General features: G+C 37.2%; 1 protein-coding gene and 1 long non-coding RNA gene across 3 annotated transcripts; one reads left to right on the plus strand and one right to left on the minus strand.

Annotated features, from left to right (window-relative positions):
* map3k15 (mitogen-activated protein kinase kinase kinase 15) lies at positions 1–25987 on the minus strand. 2 transcript variants are annotated; one of them, XM_052595473.1, is made up of 30 exons: positions 24932–25987; positions 23366–23505; positions 21525–21548; positions 19913–19990; positions 19036–19229; positions 18174–18342; positions 17979–18085; positions 17684–17854; positions 16833–16945; positions 16578–16737; positions 16336–16486; positions 16133–16240; positions 15999–16048; positions 14983–15078; positions 14807–14894; positions 14589–14722; positions 13633–13760; positions 13409–13539; positions 13222–13327; positions 10504–10661; positions 9709–9892; positions 7390–7567; positions 6127–6301; positions 5860–6045; positions 4602–4707; positions 4287–4518; positions 3664–3779; positions 3173–3282; positions 2962–3038; positions 1–1603 (listed from the first exon to the last, which is right to left on the minus strand). In XM_052595473.1, exons 1-30 carry the CDS (start codon positions 25236–25238, stop codon positions 1507–1509), a joined length of 4074 nt encoding a protein of 1357 aa, XP_052451433.1. In that variant the 5' UTR covers positions 25239–25987; the 3' UTR covers positions 1–1506. The 2 variants fall into 2 exon arrangements, with proteins under 2 accessions (XP_052451433.1, XP_052451434.1); XM_052595474.1 differs by lacking the exon at positions 19913–19990 and having other exon boundaries at positions 24932–25981.
* Positions 4396–10237, plus strand: LOC128012898 (uncharacterized). The gene is made up of 2 exons (XR_008183206.1): positions 4396–4533; positions 9761–10237. It is a non-coding gene; the product is annotated as an uncharacterized LOC128012898 (long non-coding RNA).
* Positions 25988–26007: the final 20 nt, after the last annotated feature.

Raw genomic sequence — 26007 nt, forward strand, 5'->3', positions numbered from 1 at the left:
TTTGAAAATTGACAGAAAACACTTGCCTTTACATGATACAGAACAGGAAATGTTACAGTAACAGTATTTAAGTCCTTATAAAATATTACATTTCCATTTCATTCACAATCGTTACTGATTTAAAACGTATACGTTTTTTTCATCTTGACAACGTTCCCAGCGATTGCAACATTTTCCATCGCTTAAACTATGTCAGATATTTGGATGCAGATGACTTGTTTTAATGAATAACTGCCATGTGAAGTTTTATGGGGAAAACAAATTGTTTCAGCCATTACAGAAGCTCAGGAGCGAGAGTCTTTTGCATGTCTGAACTTCATTCACCCGAAGTGTTTTGCAATTCAGAGAAACAAGTTGGCAATTTGTCTTAAACACAGCCTGAAAATCCAGTTTACAAATCATTTAAGTCAAAAGTCAGAGAAAGACATCTTTCATCGTCCCATCACTTTTGGTACAGACAGCAGATAAATAATTAAAATGTCTCAGAGATGGATCATTGGTGCCTAGAATGCTATCTTTCCCATATTAGATCAACCCGTACAATGCATAAACATTCAAACACGGCGTCTGAAATGTTAGACAAAAAACAACAAACATATATATAGCCTACTGTAAGAATCTGTGAACGTGGGACCAGCACTTCCGGTGCTTTGATCCATTCTATCTTCAGCTCATAATGTAGATCTGTAACAGACTGTAGAAATGCAACATGAACCTGAATTTGAACTGCTTCTAACACAATAGGCCACTGCATTCTTAAGAAAGAGGATACATGTTTGTGGAATGTGGCTGGCAGTTTTAAAAAAACCAAATAGTTTGCTTTTAGCAAGACTAGTCTTGCACATCTTTATAAAAAAAATGATAGTCGAGCAACTCTTGAAGTACATGTACTGAGTGCAACTCAAGTAGCAACTGTTATGACTAGTTTATGTTTATTTATCTACATACTGGGGTAAATACATCTAAACTTATCAAAATACATCTAAAGAGGCTTCTTAGCCCTGGTCCAAAAGGTCTGAGGTCATTTCGTCCAGACTGTCCCTCAAAAAACGTAATATGAATAACACATTTTCAAGATTGGTTAAGATTAAACAAACAGAAACTTAGATAGACTTTCTATAATTTAAAATGGCATGATCTGAAGTCTACCTACAGTACATTAAGCAGGTAATACCGTTTGCTCTGCCGTCTTAGGCCCATTCCAAAGGTACTACCATTGCTACCTGGCAGTGTAAACAGTGGAAAGTGCAGAATTTCCCAAACAGAGCCGTTTACATCCTCATGGCTTTCCCTTTTGAAATCAAATGGAAATGAGATGTAAAACTTGGAGAGGTCGAAAACATACACTAAAATTAGCACAAAAACATTACATCATAGCAGAAGGACAAGTAAACATGTTCAACTGGGGCAGAGCGTGACATAATTACAAGGTTCGGGCCAGTAAGGGTTTCTCATTATAGGGATGTATTTTGCTGGCTCAGGTGTCGGTCAACTTCCTGCTGCTTCTCATCCTTCTGAATTTCCCTCGTCATTTTTTTCCTTTCTAAGCCCTTTGTTACGGTGTCTCTGAATGGCTTTCCAGATGCGACATAGCGATCCTCCCCTATAGTGGGAAATAAATTAAATAGTTTCATTAATTGCAGACTTTTTTCTAAGAGACAACGAGTAACTACAAGGGTTCAATCCTGGGAAAAAAGTGCCTAGCCCATAATGTCTGAACACTAAGCTTCTAATGGTCTTAACACAAAAAACTTTAAAGGAAGTCAGCAAGAATTAATCAAATGCATTCCTTAAAAAGCCATTGCTGTCTATCGAAGACGGAACAAAGTTTTCATCAGAATACAGGAAGTTTGATTCAGAGTAGCTCGGTGGATTTAGGTTATGCAATGCAGCAGAGCGGTGTCTGAAGATCTGGTGAGAAATACAATAGTGAATATATTTAGTGAAGCATGGAGGATGATGCTTTGGAGTATGAAAGAATATTTCAGAATGGTGTGATTCCCACAAATGAGAAGTTGTCTAAAGATGAACAATCAGATGTTATTTTTCAAAAAGAAAACGCTCCTGTCTACACTGCGAAGACAACCATGAGTGGCTTGAGAAGGCCATTGGAATCATGTTTTTGCTTGGCTGGAATCCAGATTTGAACCCTATAAAGAATATTTGGTCTCACATTAAACTCCAACTAACTGGGAGACAGTTTTCAACTACTCATTAACTAAAGCCATCAATTTTTAGTCTTAAATGTCTAAAAAGTAGAGGGCATGTTTACCCACACAGCGTAATCATTTAAAGAAAAACAAATGCAAAAGCTGCTTAGTACTTTATTCTTGCGAATTTCCTGACTAATGATTTGGGGTTAAAATTTTATAATGTGCACTAATAAAAGTTTTAAGTAAATAAATAAATAAAAATCTAAAGTTTGGGGTCTGTAAGATTTTCTTTTTAAGGAAATTGAAACTTTTATTCAGCAAGGATGCATTAAACTGATTAAAAGTCCCAGTAAAGGATTGTATAATGTTAAGAAAGTTCGAATAAATGTTGTTTTTTAAATGTTCTATTCATTAAATAATCATGGTTTTCACTAAATTTTTAATTTAGATTTATGCATTTAGCAGACGCTTTTATCCAAAGCGACTTACAGTGCATTCAGGCTGTCAATTTTTACCTATCATGTGTTCACGGGAAATCGAACCCACAACCTTGCGCAATGCTCTACCAGCTGAGCTACAGGAACACTAAAATATTAAGCAATATCAGTTGTCAACGTATAAATAAATATTTCACAGGGCTTTCAAAAACACATCTTACCCATCCCAAACCTATGAGCTGTAATGTATAGTCATTTATTATATTTAATATTATTATACTTATTACATTGTAAGGTTGGACTAGGTGACTAAATAATTAGGGCTGCTTTATACAAAGGACAAACATTTACAGTACAAATAAAGTCCTCACCTTAGCCTCAGGCAGCGCAGGTCTTCTTGGGTAACATCGCAAAGAATATTGCTGAGCGTAAAATCTTCTTCAACAAACTGTCAAACACAGACAGAAACCACAAGGACTTGGCATGAAGCATCCATTTATTTATTTATTTATGGAACTTTCAAATGGTGAGTCATCTTGCAAGACAATACGGGCAGTGTTTATGGAGATTGATATGTTTCACCTTATCTATGGTCTCAGAGTCGGCACCCTGCTCCTTCAGCCAGTCAGTCAGCTTCTTGTCAGGTTCTGGATGGGTGGCAATGTGAAATATAGAGGGGGTTGATGATGTCTCTGTTGAGTGCGAAGGGAAAGATGTATGAACATTAATGCACAGATGTCAAAATCTGCATTTTAAGACTTGCATCCACATTTGAAATCAGTCACTTATTGGGTTCTGTATTATTTAGAAAGTTGCCTGTGTAGGCAGCAGACAGCACGGCGACTCACTAGTTTTCTTTTAACAGAACTTGTATTTGCTTTGTACTATAAACTGGTTGTAAACAACTCTAGAGGTCACAAAAGGATACTGGAAAACAGATAGAGGTGAGTTGACACATTCCCTTTTACCTTAGCACATGCATACTATGATTTCATTGTAAATAAAGACAAGAGTAAATGGCTTATAACCGAGTCTAAATCAATCCATGTGTGTGATTCAGTTGCAAAACTAACCTGCAGCAGGCTGATGTCTGATCTTGATAAGCTCGATGTCGTGTACCCGCTGTTGGAGAGTCTGTCTCAGAACCTGCTGATAGTCTCTCTCCTTCTGTACCAGTTCTTCAAGCAGCCTGAAGTGGCAACATTAACACTGAGACACTCTCCCGCAAACTATTCAAGCATTATGAACACATTCTAGTCATCTAAGATCACATTTCACTGACTAAATCCAACAAGAAATGACAGAACACATTTAAAAAACATCATAAAACTCCATAAAGGAATAACATAGAAAAAGCTTATAATAAATCCTTATAAAATTTCAGAATAATACTGTTTTTTTTTATTGCATTGTTGATTAAGTAAATGCAACCTTGGTGAGCTTTCCGAGACTTCGTTCGAAAACATAAAATTTAGCTGTTGAACTGTTGTGTATATTTGTAGGAAATTATGTTAAGTGCAGATCTACAACGGGAACAAATATTTACAAGTGTGTCAATATTTTGAGTATTTTTCCCCATTCACTCACCATTGGAGGGGGTGGCAGAAGCGTATGTTGTATACTGTTTATATTTAACTGTCTTAAACAGAATAACGGTGAGTGTTTTTTTTTTTTTTTATGGAATCAGAGTGTGTACCTGCTGGTTTCCTGTTTGAGGTGGCCAAGCTGGGCTCCCAGTGGGTGCTGTGGCCGCTGAGCCTCATGGGATATGACTGAACTGAGGGTGCTGACTCCAGATGTGAGGGCTTGATCTTCCTGCGTCGTACGCGCCACTGATCCAAAGTCCCCATCATCCTCTTCATCTACTTCATCTGCATCCTTATCTGCACCTTCACTTTCCGATGCAGGCCCGAAATGTGTCTGGAGCTCTAGAAGAGAGACAGGTGCAAAAGCATCAGAACAACACGTTTTCTGTTTTCTCTGTTTTTGTCCCACTTTCCCACATACACACCTGGAATTAAAATGGTAACAGCTGCTTGTACAGCCCGTCGGATGATGTTGTCCATAGCAAACATCCAGTGTGGTTTAATGTGGTGGTTCCTCAACACTTTATTTACCTGCAAAAAACAGTGATGAAAGAAGAAAACTAATCTCATCACTCTCAAACTAAACCACAGGAGGAAGACAATGATACACTGAGACAGCACAAGAAAGAGGCACTAATAAAATGTACAATCATGTAGCTTCTTGAATCAGATTTCTTCAATATTTGACTATAAAATAAACTGAAGATACAATATAATATAATAAATAAAAGCCAAATATGTCAGGATGCCGAAAAATAAATAGCTGTAAAATAAAAACGGAATAAATCAGATTAGCAAAAATGTAATAAGTTGAATAAATAATATAAAAGTCTTTCTTAGTGGATGTGTGCATGGTTCATTAAAAATCATTCTATAAAAATAATTTAATTAATTAGATTAATTAAAAAGGGGGAAGTAACATAGATTTTGAAATGTTTTTAAAGGACTTCTTACATTTACAAAGACTAAATTTTTTATCGAAATATAGTAAAAAATATAAAATTTTGTAAAAAAAATATTTAAATGGGAAATAACAGTTTTCCATTGGAATATATTTTTTAATGAATTTACCGTATTTTCCGGACTATAAGTCGCACATTTTTTCATAGTTTGGCTGGTCCTGTGACTTATAGTCAGGTGCGACTTATTTATCAAAATTAATTTGACATGAACCGAGAGAAATTAACTAAGAGAAATTAACCAAGAGAAAACATTACCGTCTACAGCCACGAGAGGGCGCTCTATGCTGCTCACTGCTCCTGTAGTTCACACTGAGCATTACAGAGCGCCCTCTCGCAGCTGTAGACGGTAATGTTTTCTCTTGTTTCTAAATAAATGCCACATAGTCCAGTGCGACTTATATATGTTTTTTTCCTCATCATGACATATTTTTGGACTGATGCGACTTATACTCAGGTGCGACTTATAGTCCGAAAAATACGGTATTTTAAAATGACAGTGATAGCTGAATTTTTACACTCAAACACAAACACAAATCATACTGAACCCAAACTTTTGAAAGGTACTATATGTGTTACATTTGTCTTTAAGAATCTAAAAGTATATACTGCAGCCTAAAAAGGATTTTATCAATAGTGTCTCATGCCTGGGTAGGAAAATGTGCATGCTGTTCAAAGTAGCATTAGAAAACAATATATTTATACTGCACTGCACTCCACTCACAGAGTCCTGGAAACCAAACAGAACCAGCTGGATTTGGTTGATTGATGTGCTGTCGAAGTCTAGGTCAAGTTTAAGTTTGGAGATGGTTGTTGCCATGACACGTCGCTCAGGGCATCGTATAAAGTCCCGTAAGATGCAGATGATCTGTTTGATATGGTCCACTGACAACTTCAGCTCCTCCTGACCCTAAAAGACAAGAACAGAGTTCTGAGTGTGTGATTCCGACATACCATATACACACACAGTCAAACACACAGGGATACACACCTGGATGTGGTTCTCCATGAGGTTGGAGGTCACTTTATCCTGGTCCTCATTGAGGACCTTGTAGAGTATGGCGCGTCTTTCACTGTCTTTCTTCAGCAGGAAGAGGCCAGAGTCGCTGTTCTCAGAAGAGGCTGGAGAACTGCGGTCTTCTGCTGTAGGACTCTCATCAGGAACACTGAAAAACACATTTTATATGAATCTAACAGATGTAACATTATGTACAGTACAATACTGTTCAAAAGTTTAGAGTCGGTAGGATTTTTTCAGTGTTTCTGAGAGAAGCCTCTTACGCTCGCTAAGGCTGCATTTATTTAATCAATAATGCAATAAATAAAATGTATATTTAATAATAATATTTCAATATAAAATGACATTTTTTAAATAAATAAAACATTTAATATATTAAATAATAATTAAAATTTTATTCCTGATGCCATTATTCCAGTGCTATCGATAATAATAAAATAAAATAAAATCACAATTAATCTCTCTCTGTCAACCAAAAATAATCTAAAATAAAATAAAAATAAAGATTTTTTTTATTTTTATAATAATAATAATAATTAAAACAGAAAGGTGGTTTTATTAACCGTGTGTTTCACTCATAGGTGATTTCTGACAGCTTTAAATGTCAGTTTAGGCAAATTAACGAATTGAATTTAACCATGTTAAACATTTAATTCATCTTAAATGTCAATGTTATCTTTAGAAGCCAAAGTATAAATACATCTGGAGTGGTGATTAAAAATCATGATTTCGTTAGAGGAAAGAGGAAACGTGGTTAATGTGTGACAGCTCTGTGATTTGGTGTGTGTGCGCGTTGAAACCGAGGTGAAGAAGTGGTCCATAAAGTGTTCATGAGATTATTTTATGAGCAACCAGAGAGTACCTGCTGTAAAAGGCATTATCTCATTACATACACCTGCCCAGAAACCACGGCGCTGCACACCTGTCTCCTCATTCCAGTGCGTTAATTAAACAGTGTTTCCAAGGAGTCTGCTAGCTGTCAGGACAGACCTCAGCACTTCATTGCCAGGAAGTTGATTTACTGTTGGTCTGAGAGCTGAAGCGGCCGCGGATACTCGAGTTCCGTAAACACAGTCACATCATTAACATTCCAGACGCTAATCCAACGCTCACATAGGCCCATACATATACACACTTACAGCTTTCGCTGACCAGCGCATAACCTAAACTCGTCTGGACCGGTTTGAGGACGCCTGTGGCTCTGTGTTCACCTTAGTGCTCATCTTCTGAGCTCACCTGAGGAAGTTTGAGTTGGGTGGCTTGATGAAGTTCTCTGAACTACAGCGTTTTCTCTTCTCGAAGAACACGTCTTGTTTGGAGTCGCAGTCTGGAGACACGGAGCCCGGTTCACTGCTGCTGCTCCCTGTGGCCTCCGTCTGCAGCTGGACTGGCAATGAAACACTGCGAATGTAGTCTAAAGGGAGGAAAACACAAACAATGCATGGTCACGTGTGTTTACACACATATGCACTCTAAGACATTCATTCAGACAGATTTTGGCTTTTATTTTTTCCCCTTAAGTTAATAATAATATAATATAATAAAGGGTTAATTTTTTGAGTGCAAGAGTCAAGTGTTATATTTTAGAAATAATAAATAAATCATGCCCCCTACAGGCCAATGACCTACGCTCAATGCTATGGAATTAAAACCAACAACATATTCACTTCTAAAGTCACATTTTGTGATGCTAAGAAAAAATAAATGCAACAATAAATGGGTTTTAAATCAGATAATATTGATATATTATTGATATGAGATTAACTGATTAAGTGGATTTATTAAAAAATTAAAAGCTTATAATTGACAGCTCCAATTACATTTAATACACTAAATATTTCCATCACAATATATAATAGCACAATAATATTAACACAATATGGCAACATTTTACAATAAGGTTTGATTTGTTAATATTTGTCAACTACATTAGTAAATTATGAAACAAACAATGAAAAAGACTTTTACAAAGTCTTAACAAAGATGAATAAATATTGTAACTTTAGTTAATGCATTACTAACATGATCTAATGGTACCTTAATGTAAAATGTTACCCACAGTAATTAAATAGACTCTTTCAAAAAGCTTCCAAGATAAGTTAAAACATTGTAACTGAATTAATATTAAACCACAGAGAAGAGAAAGCAAAACAGAAGAGAATAAATAAAAAAAATGACACGATGAACCAATCAGAGTGCACAAAGAGCATACAGTTAACTCAACACAATCACCAGTAACCAGCAAAACACCAATGATAGATAAAAACACATAGGCCTAGAACATAGATGAGGGATACAAACCTTGCCATACTGTTACACAGAGAATCCAAGCCAAAGCAGCCGATTGGGTGGCATTAAGGGAGAAGGAGATATTGAGTTATTAATATTTGGGCAAAACTGGAAAGACACCAGGTTTACAAAGTTCTTTCTTTGCTCCGAAGCCTCCTCCGAAGAGGAAACGTAACCAAATTTAAATGCAGAATTACATGCATCCTTTTGCAGAAATTCAATTTTCTGTGAAAGAAAGCATTGCAATAACCTGAAAAAAGAAATTCAAAATGAATGTTAATTATACACTACTGTTCAAAAGTTCAGGGTCAGTAATTATTATTATTATTTTGAAATAAATTAATACTTTTATTCAGTGAGTAGGCATTCAATTGATCACAAGTTCCATTAAATGCATTTAAAATGTTACCAAAGATTTATATGTTTTTTTTTTAAAAATGCTGTTCTTTTGAAATTTCTATTCATCAAAGAATCCTGTAAAATAATAATAATAATAATTATAATTATCACAGCACAGCTATTTGAGCAGCAAATCAACAAGATTTCTGAAGGATCAAGTGCCTTCCGGTTTTCAGTTAAAAAAATAACATTATTAAATATACAAAAATAAAATAAACATTAAATTCACAATAGCATGCCTTTTTAGCCTTGCTGAACATAAGAGGGTTCTTTCAGAAACATAAAAAAGTCTTACTGTGACCATACGTTTAACTTGTATTTAATTTAAAACCAAAAAAGGTTTTTAAATCAGTCACTTATGCGGTTAAACGAGGGTGTGGATAGCAGTAGGCAGCTAACTAGCTCACTTCTGTGTCAGTGTCAAAGAGAAACACTGAGCATTTTCTGAGAAAGCAGAGCACGTGTTTGTGTGAAACACCACACCCTGAGAATGCGTTTCATGGGCAGCGGGATATAGCTGACATGTTCGGCTGGGTGGAAACCATTTGTGAAGGTGGTGTGAGCCCCCATATTGTCCTCTGTCTCCTCCCCTTTCCCAAGTCCTGTTGTTCCTACCCATCTCTTGTGTAAGTTCAATCTGGACTGCGAGAGGCCGGCTGAGGGCAGTTCGGGCCTGTTATGAGTATCCCAGACAGCGGCGAGATGCAGGCATGCTGGGCTATGGGGGGTTTGGCAGCTCTGCATGTTTGCCTGCGAAAAAATGTTCTATGTGCTCTTTCACAATGCTTTACACACCATGGATGTGACCAGAAGGGTCACCCCGGGTCGCAGTATTATCACAGCTGCAGAAAGCATGTTCGACATTACCTGAGGGTTTGAAAGCGATCTTGTTCTTTTTGCCTTTGATGTTTTGACGCAGGAATGGATCCTTGAGCAGGTCCCCGGCCATCGCTCGTTTACTTGGGTCAGGCTCAAAGCAGGAAAGGATGAAGGATTTGGCCTCTGACGAAAGAGACTCTGGGATCTCCGGATGGATCTTAAACATGCCCACCTGGTACAAAGACAACAGAGACCAATGGAGGAGATGATTTTGATTAATAGTCTATCAAAAATATGAAAAATACAATATTTTACAAGTAATCAAAAACCATTGAATCTGTATTTTAAAAACATACTGTGATGTTCATATTAATAATATGTAATTTTTATTAATACAGTTTTGTTATTCTCTTGGTTGATTATCTTCTGTATTTGCATAAAATATAAATCTTCTGAAAAAAAAAAACTAGATTATAAAGCAAAATTATCTACATGAGCTCATGAGTCAACTACATATTCTTATGTAAAGACCTAAATAAAAAGATAACATTTATTAAATTGATTATATCACTTTTTTGATTTGTTATTGTCCATATTTGAAACAAACCCCAATTTTTCTGTTTTATTTTCCTTTGTAAATATACATTTTAATTTACATAAAATTAATAAATAAATAAATTACACACACACACACACACACACACACACACACACACACACACACACACACACACACACACACATTTTTTCTAATTATTACTTACAAATCTACTTTCTGCTTTTAATCAAATCAAAATCTATGTAAACAGACTACTTCATATTTTTGAATACAAATATTTATACCTTAAACATGGCAGCCTGTGGTTCTCCCAGCTCATGGAAAGGAGGTTTGCCTGTTGCCATCTCTATAATAGTACAACCCAGGGACCAGATATCAGCAGGTGCCCCGTAACCTCGAGGCCCTTTATCGATGATCTCAGGGGCCATATACTGTAACGTGCCTGGACAGAGATTTACAGGGGAAAAGCAGAACTTCATGAGATAAGAATGTGCTGTGACAGGATGTTAAACAAAATCAAATAAAAAAATCAAGGAGAGAAGTGCAGAAGTGATTATGATGAGAGTGGAAGGCGAGGATGAGGATAGATGAGCGCACCTGCTCTGACGCTCCAGCAGTCGCTAATGAAACACAAACACACTCCTGTCTCAGACGCTATGCTAATCTAATTACTCCCCCACAGAAGACATTATCATGTTACCAGTGACCAGGACTCATAATCACTCACTACACTGGAAGGAACGCAGGTCTATTTTGTGTCAGGAAATAAGAGTTATCCAACCCCTGGAGAGGTGAACCAGTTCACACTAATGTATGGCCAATTTTGTCATTTTGAAAAGGTTTTAAAAATTAAAAAAATATAAAGGCGGCTATATATAAAGGCGGCTATATATATATATATATATATATATATATATATATATATATATATATATATATATATATATATATATATATATATATATATATATATATATATATATATATATATATATATAATGCATTTAATATCTTTGTGGTTAGTGCATTGTCGTTTAGCACAACCTAGCTTATGGTGTCATGAGTTCAAGTTCCCATATCGTGGTCCCATATGTTTCCAGGTATGTTCAGTTCTTCAATTTAACCAGTATAACGTGATCTAATTTTTGTAATTCGGGTTTATAATGTATATGTGGATTGTGCTTTTGAGCAGATATTGTATATTTATTTCTCAGATTCTGTAATACATTATATCGTGTTACATCCATCTATTACACTGGTTTTGCAGTTCTATAGAGTATAATGTGGATGTGCCTGATGTTTTGAGGGAATATTTGGTTGTCAATTTGTAAAAGGAAAAACAACATTATTCTTATGTGTTACTATTGATATGTTTGAAGAATATATACACATCCAGCCATTTTATCACTTTATTTTTCCTTTAACAAAAGTAATGTATTATTTGCACAATAATGTATCTGCTATGTTAATTATGTATACAGTTGAGTTATGTCATCCTCAGTTTGCGGATGGACGTTGACGAGGAAAGACGCACTTATTTTCTCTCGCTCTTTCTACTTAATGTTGTGTGTGATGTGGGAAGAGGTTTGCGCAACGAAAAATATTGATCGAATTGTCCCATATGTTTCCAGGGCGGGTCAATAAATTCAGCTGTTCTGAAGCCATCCTGTTGTCTGCTGTGTGGAATTCGTTATGTGCAGAAAGGGATCTGCTACACAGACACAAAACTGTACAAATTTATTTATAGATTTAAACCCATTTCTTAACCTGGAGAACCATGTTTTGCAGAGTTCAGTTCCAACACACTTGCTTGGACATTGCTACTGATCCTGAAGACCTTGCTTAGCTCAGGTGTGTTATTCAGGGTAGCTAAACTTTGCAGGACACTGGCCCTCCAGGAGCAGGTCTGAGAGTCCTGACATTAGCTCTTTACATTCTTTGCATGTGATTTATCAACACCTAGTACATCTTAAAATGTACAGCACATGAAAAATAAAAGTTCCAGATAGACAAACATTAAATGCATAGACCAGTGTGAATAAACAATATCTTAAAATAAATTTGGAGGTAGGTTAAAAAAGCCATCGTTTATTTCTTAAGGATAATGCAATCCCAACGAAAAAGGGTCACGATCGTGTGTTGGAACTGCAGGCGGTGAGTAAAACTGCTTCAAATATCTCTGTGTTGTTAACTTAGCTATCGGCGCGTAAGCACATCAAGTAAACCTTGTACACCTTTAAAGAAAAAAAAAGATGACATAAAGTGGAACTTAGTCATTTTCCAAAACCGCTAAACAAATATATACAGTTTCAATACATACCACATAGAGACGTCCTGCTGTAGTCGTTGCTGTCACGGTAATGTCACAGCTTCCAAACGCTCTCAACGCAAAAGCCTACTCGCGCTCGTGATTCTTTAGCTCCGCCCACAGGTCACGCCTCCAGCGGCTCGTGTTTTTCCGAAAAAAATCGGCACAGACTGTTTTTCTCTTATAAATATAATAAAACTAAAGACTTTTTGGAGATATGAAGGATGCAGTACTACTCTATAGGTACTCAAGATTAACAGGATATTGAGTGAAAATGAGCATTTCACCCCCCCTTTAACTAACATTAAAACAGATTAATAAATGTATTGTTCCATGTTCGTTTGTGTACCACGCGCAAGGTTTATGAGCATAGTCCAAGTCTTCTTCTCTGTTTTTAGTGTATCTCTGTGGCAGAATTACAGCGCCACATACTGGTCTGGCATGTATACTACATCATTTTGCGGTTTCGTGTGGACGCGGATAATTCTTGAGACGAGGAAAAAAGATCGGATTGGGGTAAGCTCCGTCTCCGTGTGGACGGGGCCTAAACCTAAAACCCTGACCAAGCAAGAGCACCAGGATGTATGATGCATGACACACAGCACGGGTCAAATGGAACGGAGGGTTGCATTTTGCAATTAACAACACAACAAAAAGTGAAGTATATATACCAGCATATATATAGTATACATACCAGTGAACGTCTCTGTGCAGGGATTGACTCCAGCCAGCCTCTTGGATGTGCCAAAGTCAGAGATTTTCAACACTCCACTGTAGGTGTTGACTAAGACGTTGTCTCCCTGTGGAAAGATGAGCGGTCAATGAACATCCAAATTTTTGAGGGCGCCCAAATATAGAAGCAAAGGATTTGTCATAGTTACCTTGATGTCCCGATGAACGATTTGGTTCTCATGCAAATAACGAAGTCCTTCTAAGATCTGCCGAGTATAGAAGATTATTGTGGCTTCTTTCAGAGGACCCCACTTTGAACGTAACAACGCCGATAGACTCCCTGTAGAGGAAATATGATGAATATGAAGAACAAATCAAATTTAAAGTAGAAAAGTTTTACTTGATGTTCGTCTTTCAGAAACCACACATGTACCTCCAGGGACTTGTTCCATGAAGATCTTAATATATCCATCCTCAGACACCGAGCCCAGGTACTGAACAATGTTCCTGTGTTTCAGGTATTTGTGGAGGGCTATTTCCTCATGCAGTGGTTGGGAATACCTGAATGCATCAGAATTATTTGAGTATTTTTTAAATATTATTATAGTATTTTAGTCATATTTCGAATTAGCTTTAATTTTCATGTGATCATATTTTAGTTTACATTTTAGTAATTGGTCTAAGTAATTCGGAATTGTTTTAATAGTTTGATTAAGCTTTCATTTATTTACATTTTTATAATACTTTCTCATTTAGTGTCAGTTATCTGGCAAGGCAACAGTTCAAATGTTATTTTTCATCTCACATTTATATTTTATTTAAGCTCTTTCCATTTTTTTTTGTTGTTGATAGTTTTATTTTACAGTAACAATGTGTTACAACATGTGAAAACCCGACTAAAATCTACCATCTGTCAAACAGAATTAAGTCCCACACAATCTATTTATTTATTTATTTTAATGGTCAAATATCCAATTTCAGGTGGAATCAGCTTGCTCCAAAAAAAAAAAAGTCACAATCTAATATAATTGCAATATACATTTTAAAAAGATGAATTTAACTGTTAAAAAGATAGTTCACACAAAAACGAACATTCTCAGTCTCACTCAATCTCATGTTGCAAATAAAATAATTTTGACAAACAGCATTGTAGCACAATTATCTTCATTGTACGGACAAAAATAAAACACAAGCATTTTCTAAAATATATTTTATGTTTCACTGAAGAAAAACGATACCGTTTATGCACGACATGAGGGTCAGTAAAATAACTTTCAACTTTGTGTGAACTATCCTTTTATGAAGCCTTACAAATAACAACACCTGCATCCAAAATACAACATATGCAGGTGAACATCCATGCCTGTCTGCTTTTCAGATGTATCTCACCTGCTGTCTCTCTCTGGGATCTCTTTGATGGCAATGCGCACCTGGTTACTCAGGTCTCTCCCTGCATAGACCACTCCATAAGTTCCCCTACCCAGAACCACCCTGTCGCCATTCTCATTGTAGTCGTACTCGTACTGCAAAACAATTCAGGAATTAAGTACACCAAGCCTCACAAATCCAACTAAAACAAACTATTGGCAAGTTTCTGAAGCTCTTACCTCCAGGGTATCTCCTTCTCCCTCCCCCTCCAGCTCGACAGCATTTCCTGATCCGTCCGTGATCAACTCCTTCACCATGGAGCAGAACCTTCAGATAATTGACAACCATCCAGACATCGGTTACCTACATGAGCACCACAGCTTGAAAGCTAACCGATTAACTTAAGGAAACTAACCTGCCACACTGGTCCTCAGTGGAGAAGTAGATCTGGAAGTCGTCGGAGTTATCATGGACATAAAGGAAGCAGCAGCGCTCATCGAACTTTGAGATGCTAGACAGTAGAAAAGATCTCTGAGATCATGAATCATTTACATTTAAATGTATATATAAATATATATATAAAATGCTATTCTAAACTGAACCATCATCATATTATAATCAACAATATGTATTCCTATTTTAATTCAGCTTTTTTTAATTAGAAAATATAAAAAAATGTGTTAAAAGATTAATTAACTGTAACGACACTACAGTGAGCATTAAATCAAATTCTTCAAAACTGTTAGCCAAGCTTACGATTAAATCTCATATTTGAAATCATGAATGAAATCTGACAACATCTGTATTATAAATGTTGCATATTTTGCTCAAATAGCGTTATAAAAAGCTTATTTTTCAGGTGAGAAATAATTTTCTGTCCTATGCGTACATCTCAGATTTCTATTGCAAACACGACTTCTAACAGCAATTGCAATGGCGTGCTGACTTTACTGATTAGCGATTGGCTCTTTTGCTTAGGGACTTCATACAATATAGCGGCCATATTGAGCGTTGCATTTTTACCCATTTAAAACTGTTCTATAGTCTTTGGTATCGACCAATATGAAAAAAACAACCCCCCCCCCAAAAAAAAAACGGATAACCAATGATACCAATATTGTGCATCTCTATTGTTTTTGCCAAGTAACTGCCAAGTATAACAAGTCGAACTAGTTCCTACTTAAGCACCGTTTGTTTATACTTGAGCAACATTCCTGTCAAACAGAAAGAACTAACCCTCCAAAATTAAAAAATTAAAACATTTAATTACCCATGAATCAGTGAGAAATGACACTGTAGGTTGAGAAGGAATGTTTTTAAGCCCTTGACCTAACCCTAAAATAAGGATAATTTAAATATTGTTTCAGGACTATAAAAAAGAAAGAAAAAGAAACTGAAAGGTAGAGACAGAGAGAATGATCTCAATCTCACCTAATGCCTTTGATGGATGAGGCAGTGAAGTTCCACTCATGTATTCCCTTCTGCAACCATGTCAGTTAGGAAAATGATATTATCTACACAAAACAACATTTTACAGCAAACATGGCTTCAAATAAACCACTGACCGTCTCAGCAGGCGACACATGCCATATAGAAACATTCTTCTCCTCAGCTTCACTGTTAATGGACACATACGAGGGCTGGTACACTTTTGTTGGCTCCAGAATCAACACCTGCATAGATGAAGAAGTAATAAGGTCCATGAAGTGCTGTTCAGTCAATACAGGTGTGTTCCTAGATGAGATACTCATGTGAGGTGGTGTACTACCGGAAAACGCAGGCCGTTGGTGGTTCCTTGTGTAGCCTCCACGATAATGTCCATCCAGAAGTTGAGTCTCTCTCTTTGAGGAGAATGCTCAGTGTTCTGCTTCTTAAAATGCTGAATCAGCTGAAGGTTTTGGACGACTGATCGCAGGTACCTGAAAGATGAAATGAATGTGAGCTGCTCCAACTCTATTTCTTATAGTTAACATGAACAGTATATCTGTAAATGGTTTATTGTATATGTACCATATGGGTGGTTTGAGTTTGAAGAGTTTCTCTGCAGCCTGCACAGCTTTTGGGATGTCATTGGCCAGCATGCTGACAGTAAAGAACTGCCCCACGTCCCAGTAGTTATTCATCTTCTCCAGACTGCCTTTGCGGCCAAGCAGACTGTTCAACCTCACACCTGAGAGAGAATGATAGCGTGAGAAGGTGGAACTTGTCGTTAATGAAGTGAATGTTCTGAGAGAAACAGGAAATAGTAAGTGTGTTCCTCCTCACCGATCTTCCGGAGTTCTATGGAAGTCTCAAACTGCTGTCCGGCCACTATAAGCAGCACTGCCAGATTAATGCCTGAATAGAGAGTGGGCTGCAACTCAAAGCCTTTTCTATACCTACAACATACATGCATAAATACAAAATTACGTTTTTAATGTGATGCTAGTATGCTCTGGGTGTTATAACACATTTAAGTTGGTTGATAGTGTGTTTTTAGCACATGTAATGCATCTACTAGAGTGTTCTGGGTGACTTTAGTGCATTATTGCAACTGCTTGGTTGTTTAGGGTGTTTCAGCATAGCACATGTTGTTTGTTAATGTTGTTGATAGGGTGTTCTGGGTGTTTTGTGCACATGTAATGTGGCTCCTACGGTGTTCTGGGTGATTTTAGCACTTTTAATGCATCAGTGTTGTTCTGGGTATTTTAGCACATTAAATGTGGCTTCTAGAGTATTTAGGGTATTTTTTTAAAGCAGATGCTAGGGTATTCTGGGTTCACCTACTTAGGTGTTCTTGATACATTTGATGCATTTACTTGATGAACACAAATTAAGATATTTTTGATGTGATATGGACTATTATAATGATGTCCTTACTAACTTTATGGGCCTTAAACATGTCAGTTGTGTTGCTGTCTATGCAGGGTCAGAAGGCTTTTGGATTCCAGAAAAAATATCTCAATTTGTGTTCTGAAAATGAACAAAGGTCTTACAGGTTTGGAACTACATGAGGTTTGAGTAATTAATGACAGAATGATCATTTTTGGGTGAACTATCCTTTTAATTGAAAAACAGATATCACCTTTAAACATATTGAAATCGTGAGCTTCAAGAAGCTCATTTAACTCACTCACCACTGGATGGCGTTGTCCCTGTTCTTGGTGTCCTTGCAGTCAGAGTCGAGGAAGATGTCCTTATAGATGCGGCCACACAAGCAGAACATGTCAGGTGCAGGGTGCTCACATGACTGAAGAACCTGCAGCATCACGCGCAACGCCTGCTCTCGATCTCCAGGGCTGTTTCGCCTGTGTTCACACACGCAAACAGAAATGCATTTGTTCCTGAGATCAAAGGGCTGGAAAGGATGAATGTCTGTTTGCCAATCATATGAATAGGAAAATATACCACACAATGCAGATTTGTGGTCACCTATTGAGCGCAAAAGCGTAGTGGAACTGAATCATGGGCTGGTCGGCCAAGTCACAGGTGGGCAACATCTCGATGGTCTGTACCAATTTAACCATAGCATCATAGTCCTGAAAACACACACCATAGATTATTAAAGCCAACAACAACAAAGTCTTTAATTTTTAGACACGCTCTGTTTCATACAGTAGTATATACCTGTATATCTCTGTAGGAGAAAAGCAGGTTAATAACAATGTCCTGAGTCAGAACCTCAGTGTTGTCGATGCGGAGTTTGATACGCGAAAGCTCCTTGGCCAGCTCCTCACCCTGGTATTTATCTCGAGCTTTTCGGATGTCGTTCAGTAGAGTGTCTTTATATGAAGCACTGTCAGGGAAGATGGGATTTAGTGTTCGTGGATAAATTTGTAGGTAGTATCAACTTCAAAACGGGGTTCTCACAGACCTCTGAAATTCACTGACCATGTGATGCATCGAAACACCATGCAACAACAAAACAAACTCTGGCTGGTCGCTTTACATGTTCTTGGCCAGCGGCAAAGTGGGTCAGACTTCATACTAATAGTCCAAATCTGAAACTAGTTTGTACTGTCACAGCATGTGCAAATCTTGGCACTAGTATCTACAAGGATGCTCTAGACTTCTGATATCTGAGCTCCAGGTGAAAGGACACCCTGTCATTTTTAAGTGTTATTGAAGTTCCTAATAAATCTTGCATGCACTTGTGCGTGTTTGTCTTGATGATATAATATGAGCACTACATCCTATTTGGATTGAGTCCCATTTCACTACTCCAGGGACGACGAGGATCATTGCACACCTATTTAGATCTATGATGCAATGTTCAACACAAGATACAGAATTCCACTGCATTATTGTTGTTATGTAAAAAAAGGAGTTAATATTAATCATTCATATAATATTGTTTATCAGTCAAAAACTGGAAGACGGTTGTTGATATGTTAAACTAAATATGGCGTGACACCGTTACGCAACTCTGTAAAGGATCGTCTGAGAATGGGCATCCTGTCAAAAGTTATCATAAAGCCAGCTGTCATACCAAGACGTGACATGAATGTCTTTGAGCAAGTTGACAAAGCGGTCCACCAATGGGACACACAGAGGTCCAAGAAGGTTGTCCCAGTTGGGTTGCATGTACTCTGATGCTCTCCGCTGGGCCACGTTCTCACAGCACAAGTACTCATTGCTGGGTGTCATCAAGTACGGGATGAAATAGTAATTCCCGCTGGAGGCCTACAAAAGATAAACAGATTCTTAGTCATGTCATATAATACATGACTCTCTGCAACACTGTGTAAAAGTACAGACTGTCTATGTGTTAGTGATCGTGTATTCAGCAGCTGGCGTCTAAGGAATTCAAAGTGCCAAGGAAATCTTGTTAACACCTTTGTGACCATGTACTGTCCCAGAAATCCAGAGTGAAATGGAGGAGGTGGCCAAAGCACATCTTAGCACTATGCCACATCAACGCGTCAAATGTAAGGGGTCACCTAAAGCCTCTTTCAAGTCAAACGGTCATCATACACTATCATGCTAGGCACCTCTAATCAGCTAAAGCAGGATGGTTTATATGTATAAAGTATATCTATTTAATCTACTGTTATTTTACATAAACACATACAGAGGATATTCAAGATCCTCAAAAAAAAAAAAAAAAAAAAAAAAAAAGATCATAACAAATCTGTGATTTAACTATGCAGGCACCTAAAGTCTTTGGATTCACTTATGGTAATGATTAATCATTTAAAAGGAACCACATTTCTTTGGTTCAAATCTTTTAATTCCTCAACATGTCAGCCAGACTGAAAGGAAGTGAGTCAGACAATAACAGACATCAGTGGTCAGTCACTCTCATTCCAGTACATGCATATTGGATTTTCCCAGCATGCACTAGCATGCCTGCTATATCTACATACTTTGTTTCTTAGGCCGGAGCCCCTGTACTCGGGAGGCAACTGGACCCATGGGAACCCTATTTTAACTGGCCTTGCAGCCTACTCCAGGTAACAGACAAAATAAGAGAGAAAGAAAGGAAAAGAGAAAAAGAGAACCATAGAAAAAGAATATACTATATACTATAGAATATACTAAAATTCTAATACAAAAGCTAATTCAAAATATTAAAATAGTATATATATGTAAAGTACTGGTGCGTGGAACTGATATACACTACCAGTATGCAATATGCTGATTTGTTGTTCAAGAAACATTTTTTAAATTATTATTATTATCATTATTTAAAACAGTTGAGAATAAAAGTGATGTAAAAGTCATTTATAATGTTATTATCTATTAACAAATTAATAATTCTAAAAATGTTTCTTCAACAACAAATCAGAATATTATAATTATTTCTCAAGGATCATGTGACTGATGCTTTGGAATCGCAGGAATAAATTACATATTTAAATATATTCAAATAGTAAATCAAATATATTTAAATAGTACAAATATTTCAAAATATTACTGTTTTTGCTGTACTTTGTATCAAATAAATGCAGGCTTGGTGAGCGGAAGAGACTTCTTTAAAAACTTACTGTTCAAAAACTTTGGACTGGTACTGTATACTTAAGCAATAATTAATAATAATTTAATGAAAATCGCCCTAGCTTTCCTTGATGTCCATGTAATCCAGTTCATTTGTCTGAATGATTCACTCATGAACTGAAGTGGTCAACAGTTGAAAGTTAACATTATGACAGATACAGATTTCAATTTCACCCTGTTCCTCACACAAAGCTATCATATGACCCCAGAAGACTTTGAAAATAGCGCTCAATGGTTCTTTTACATGCTTTCTGAAGCTCTAAAAATATTCAGTACCCATTGTTACTGGATAGAAAACAGTGACCTGCAGAACAAAGAAAGTAGTATCAAGTTTGATATATGAGATTGAGTGTACAATGACAGAAGTTTTGGGTAACTATTCCTTAAGGCTGAGAAAAATGTAAAGAATTAGGAGAAAAGCCTGAATAATTCCAAAAGAATAAAGGCAAACATATAATTTCCTTTCTGTTCACATAACCAATGTTATAGAAGTTAACACAGATCCATCTTTTGCTTGTTTCTGGGAAATTTTAATGAATCACACAGTTATAAAATGCCATCAAGGTCATCTTTTTCTCAGCAGCTGTTCAATATAAGAGGTTTATTTAAAGACTATCACTCAATGACCCCCTCCTTTATCAAGACAACTAACACCCACTAACTCAAAGTACCATGACACCTTGAGAACCCTTCTGAGTTCATCAGAATCAGCAATACATATGGGACTGGGATACAGTGAGCCACCAGAACCTCGAGTCCACTCACAGTTTAGTGTATGTGCATGAAGGAGAGTTCAGGAAATGATCTGCTCACTATGTAAGTGTTGTATATATTTTAAGGCACAGAAAGGCATGTAAACATATATCATAAAAATGGTCAAAAATAGTCTCATGTATACAGTTTTTGGCACACCAACAACAGATGCCAACCTGTCCTCAAACTTCATCTTGCAAGACTTGCAAGTAGTGTTTTGATACTTACTGTGTTTTTCTGTGTCACCATGTCCTATGCAAGAAAAAAGAAAACAAATAATTATTCAACTCCCCCCCAAAAAACAAATACAGGCATATTACTTTATTTCAGAGTATTATGCAAGTACCAAACCACCTGGAAAAGTTTTGCCATCATGCCATTTATTACATTCATTTCATGACTGATGGCCATGTGATGCAGTGAATGAGACCTGACTAAATCAGTTGGACATATCAGCATCCCAGAACATTTACAATACACAAGCAGATCGCGTGACACTCCTCCCCATGCGTTATTGTCATCATCTCAGTATGCTAGAACACATGCCTTCCAATGTCTCTGTGGAAACGTGGCCATGTGCAGCTGTTCTGGGACTGACTGCATGCCTTAGCTCGAATACAGACTGTGTTGTTCTGGCAGCTCTACTGTCCAGTGCCCAGAAAAGATAAACTCCCTACTAAACTGAGAATAGCAGATCAGGACCTGGCAGCGGGCGGCTTCTTTGTTCAGATGACAGAAATACCAAATGTGAGTGTAACAGCCTATAGGGAGAGTAGAACCTTCCACCAACCCTTGCTAGCATTTGTGTGATGGCATTTACAAAAATTAAGTAATTTTTATTTTAAATAATTAAAAAGATATTTTGCCTAGAAATGAGTTAAATAAGACTAAAGCTGCATTCTAAAGCTGACTTTTGTTTCTGCATTTTGCCAGGGGCTGGCGATGAGGTCACTAGTGGGCATTCTCTAGCAGTTCTGTTTCTGCTAAATACAAACATTTTGGAGGCAAAAAACTAAATTATATAAATATTCTGTACATAAAACCAGAAATTAATGATGATTGCAAGAATCAACCTCAATAGTCACTGCTGATCTGAGAGGAGATTAATCACAAGAGGTCTGTCTTCTTTTTCTATTGGCTGTCGCTCTCAAAAGTCGCTCTTCATTTGTATAAAGTTAAAGAATTTAACTAGAAAAGACCTAATACTTTAACTTTAAAAAGACATTTGTTGTGTCGTTGGGCACACACACCATTTGTCGCCAATGGCCGCTGTCGCACATGTCGCCGGAAAAAGCCAGCTCTCCATTTAAATTAATGGAATTGTGTCGCTTTGTTGTTGCGTGCTACTTGTACTAAGAATGTGGCTTAAGCCTCTTTTAGTTTGTCTTTTAGTAACTTTTTTATTTTATTTTAAGTTTTCTAAGTTTTTATTTTATTTTTTTTTAGCTAGAATTTATCTAAATTAGACAACGCTTCTTTTTGTAGTGGTCTTTAAATAAGGTACTTTTTGTGTTCCTGTGGCTCAGTGGTAAAGCATTTTGTAAGAGCACAAAAGGTCATGGGTTCAAATCCCAGGGAACACACATACTGGTAAAAAAATGTGTAGCCTGAATGGACTGTAAGTCACTTTGGATAAAAGCATCTGCTAAATGCATAAATTCATTAATTCTTTTTTTTTAATTCCTTAATATTTAAATGTAAAGCACTACTTGTACTTTCATCAACGGCACTAAACAGAATTGCATGAATATTATTACCAAACAGGTTTCCCTTTCCCGAACACACTATCTATCTTCCATTGTTTGGACAAAAAATTAGTCCTGCCTCAAACTCACAATATTGATTAAATCAATATTACTTCTCATTATCACCCTCAAAAAAAAAAAAAGGTGACAGAGCTATTTATTTTTGAGGGAAGTCAACCTACAAATGGCCTTCTCAAAACCACTGAACATCTGGAAAACAACACAAACCCTCTTTATAAACAAAAGAAGCCAATGATATGTCTTTCTTTAGATATCTAGGTAAACAAATGTGTGTGTGTGTGTGTTTTAGACTGTAACTCTCACCTTAAGTGACTGTGCCGTGTCAGGGTCCATGTCGTGGTAGAGGATGACATTGTTGGCCATGTCAAAGCTTTCACGTACACCGAGGTGATAAAATAAGGAGGGCTGTCTAAACACATCGCTCATGTCCACAACTGCAATGTCTGCAATTAATCAGAGACATAGTAAGCATGTGAGACAACCATTGCACTGAAATAACAATTCATTTTCAATTCTATACATGTTTTTTATTATTATTATGACTTTCCATTTAAACATATAATATAAAACCTAAATAGCCATTTGTCTGTTTAAAGTAGTCATAAGCGCCATATTTGTTCTACTGCATATGGCCATATTTGTTCTTTTCCAGTTAAACCCAATCTTTGCTTATTCTATGGAAACTACGCAAACATCTGAAAATGGGTTTGAAAGCCATGCAAGAGTGTAAGCCGCAAAATACAAGACCAGACTTGATGTAATCATGAGCTGATGCATGACTCACAGTCCTATTAGGAAAAGGTGGGGGGGGGGGTGTTAATGCAATAAGAAACTGATCTGTGTAATGCTACTGTATGTAAAGGGGATTTTTAAATGGTTTTGTTCACTTCTGCTTCGAAAATTGAGACTGCTCTAAAATTCTCTTTTTCTGGTCCTCTAGAGTTCCTTCTCCAGCAAAGGTGCTGCACGTGAACTACATTCTGCATGCACAAAAATGCACAGGATCAAACTTTTAAAAAGTTGCCCTTTTCACCCAAAGCTCAGATGTAAGAGTGTTTTGATCACTCAGAATAACATGTGCAGCCACACCCGTGAGAGAGAAAGAGAGAGAGAGAAAGAATCTTCATACTAGACCTGGCAAATAAATTCCAGGAAAGGAATGTGCTGGAGGCAGAATATCCTTTTTTGCACTCCTGATATTCCTATACTGAGAGAGACTGTCATAACCCTATAGTAACACCTTCCCATGGGAAAGCCCAATGACCCTAAGCCTGTCAAGATGTATCTTGCGTAATACATTTAGATAAACATTAGTTTTCCGATCTGCTATACTCTTTAATGTATTAATTTAATATAAATTTAATGTATTTTTATATTTTTCTAACAATGATATTACCTAATCTATATATATATATATATATATTATAATTGTAATCTATAGCCTACATATATAAATAATCTATATATTATAATTATAATCTATATAGTACTGCTGTATTGTTTTGTTTATTTATGTTTCTTTCATCCTCTATCTTTTTGCCAACTATCATTTACATTACTTACATGTTTCTCTTTGGAAACAAAGTATTTCCATTTTTTATTATTATTTCAATTACAGATACAACTCCTAAATCTATAATGACATGTCAGATTAGTTTCTATTCTTCTACATCCTGTAGCTACCATCCTTGGCCCATTAGTGGAAACCCCTCAAAATTCTCATTTTGGACGCTCCCTTAATCCAACACACCTGATTCAACTCATCAGTCCAGTCTGAAAACTAGAATAGGAGACATCCCGCGTGCAGAACTGTGGGGCTGCAGGAATGATTCCTGCGCATCGAAGCCTTGCAGTGCCACGTTAACTCACCTGCATCATAAAATGTATCAAGCACTGTTGTCTCCCCAAAGTCTAATCGTCCGAAAGTCACTGTGGTTAATATGGCACTCTCCGCGTCGCAGGCGCGCTGGAGACACTGGAGCGCCCCGGATTCCGGGCTGTTCGCGGCCACTGCCTTCAGTCCATCATTCAGCACATAAACCGCCCTCAGGGACCTCTGTTTGGTCACCGGACTCGGGCTGGTCAGATCAGCCCTCTCCACGCCTGCAGACATGGAAGCCCCAGCGGTGTGGTCGCCACCAGTCTCTGCTGTAGGTTGATTGGACATGATCTCCATAGTGCGAGTAATTGTCCCTCTGCGCGGTCCTCCTTTTCTTTCCACAGTTAATCAATAATGAATAACCAAAGTTTAGTGCGCACCTGTGGCACGGAGAGGCGCGAGGCTGTGACGTCCAGCGTCTTGCAATTCATTAAAGCAGCGCGCATCACTACATATTACAACGTGGTCCAGTTTTATCTCGATTGCGCCAGCGGTTATGCAATTATACAAAACGGTTTGTGAATTCAGTGCAGAAAGTCAGGAGACCTTGAGGCGCACTACGCGCGCTGTGTCTCCAGAGACACACATTACCGTCCTATTTGAGGAAGTCGTTCCTCCTGCCTTTTCTTCAAAATAAACAATCCGTTCATTTCCTGTGTCCTTCCGTTCAGGCGTGAGTGTATTTCACAAGCGAAGCAAAACTGCGCAAATCTAGAGCGCGAGGATCGGCTCGCTGCTGTTACTGCATGTACAGTCAGTCACTATTAAATCATATGAAGCAGATGTCTAAATATAACACTTGTCCGTGTTGATACGATAAGCGCATGACAAACAGAGCTATGGTAGGTCCAGGATTCAAGCTGCCCAAACTTGCTTAACTTTCAACTATTTCCCTTTCGTTTCAGATCAGGGGCGTGTTTCATAAAACAAGTTTACCAAATAGCTAGGCTTATTTCAGTTAGTCTGACTTATTTTTTAATCAAATCTGCTGACAATAAATCAGACTAACTGAAACAATCCTGGCTTATTTGGAAAACCTGTTTTTCTTTATGAAACTGAACGAGCC

Source organism: Carassius gibelio, chromosome B24, assembly GCF_023724105.1.
Source record: "Carassius gibelio isolate Cgi1373 ecotype wild population from Czech Republic chromosome B24, carGib1.2-hapl.c, whole genome shotgun sequence".
NCBI classification, from domain to species: Eukaryota; Metazoa; Chordata; class Actinopteri; order Cypriniformes; family Cyprinidae; genus Carassius; species Carassius gibelio.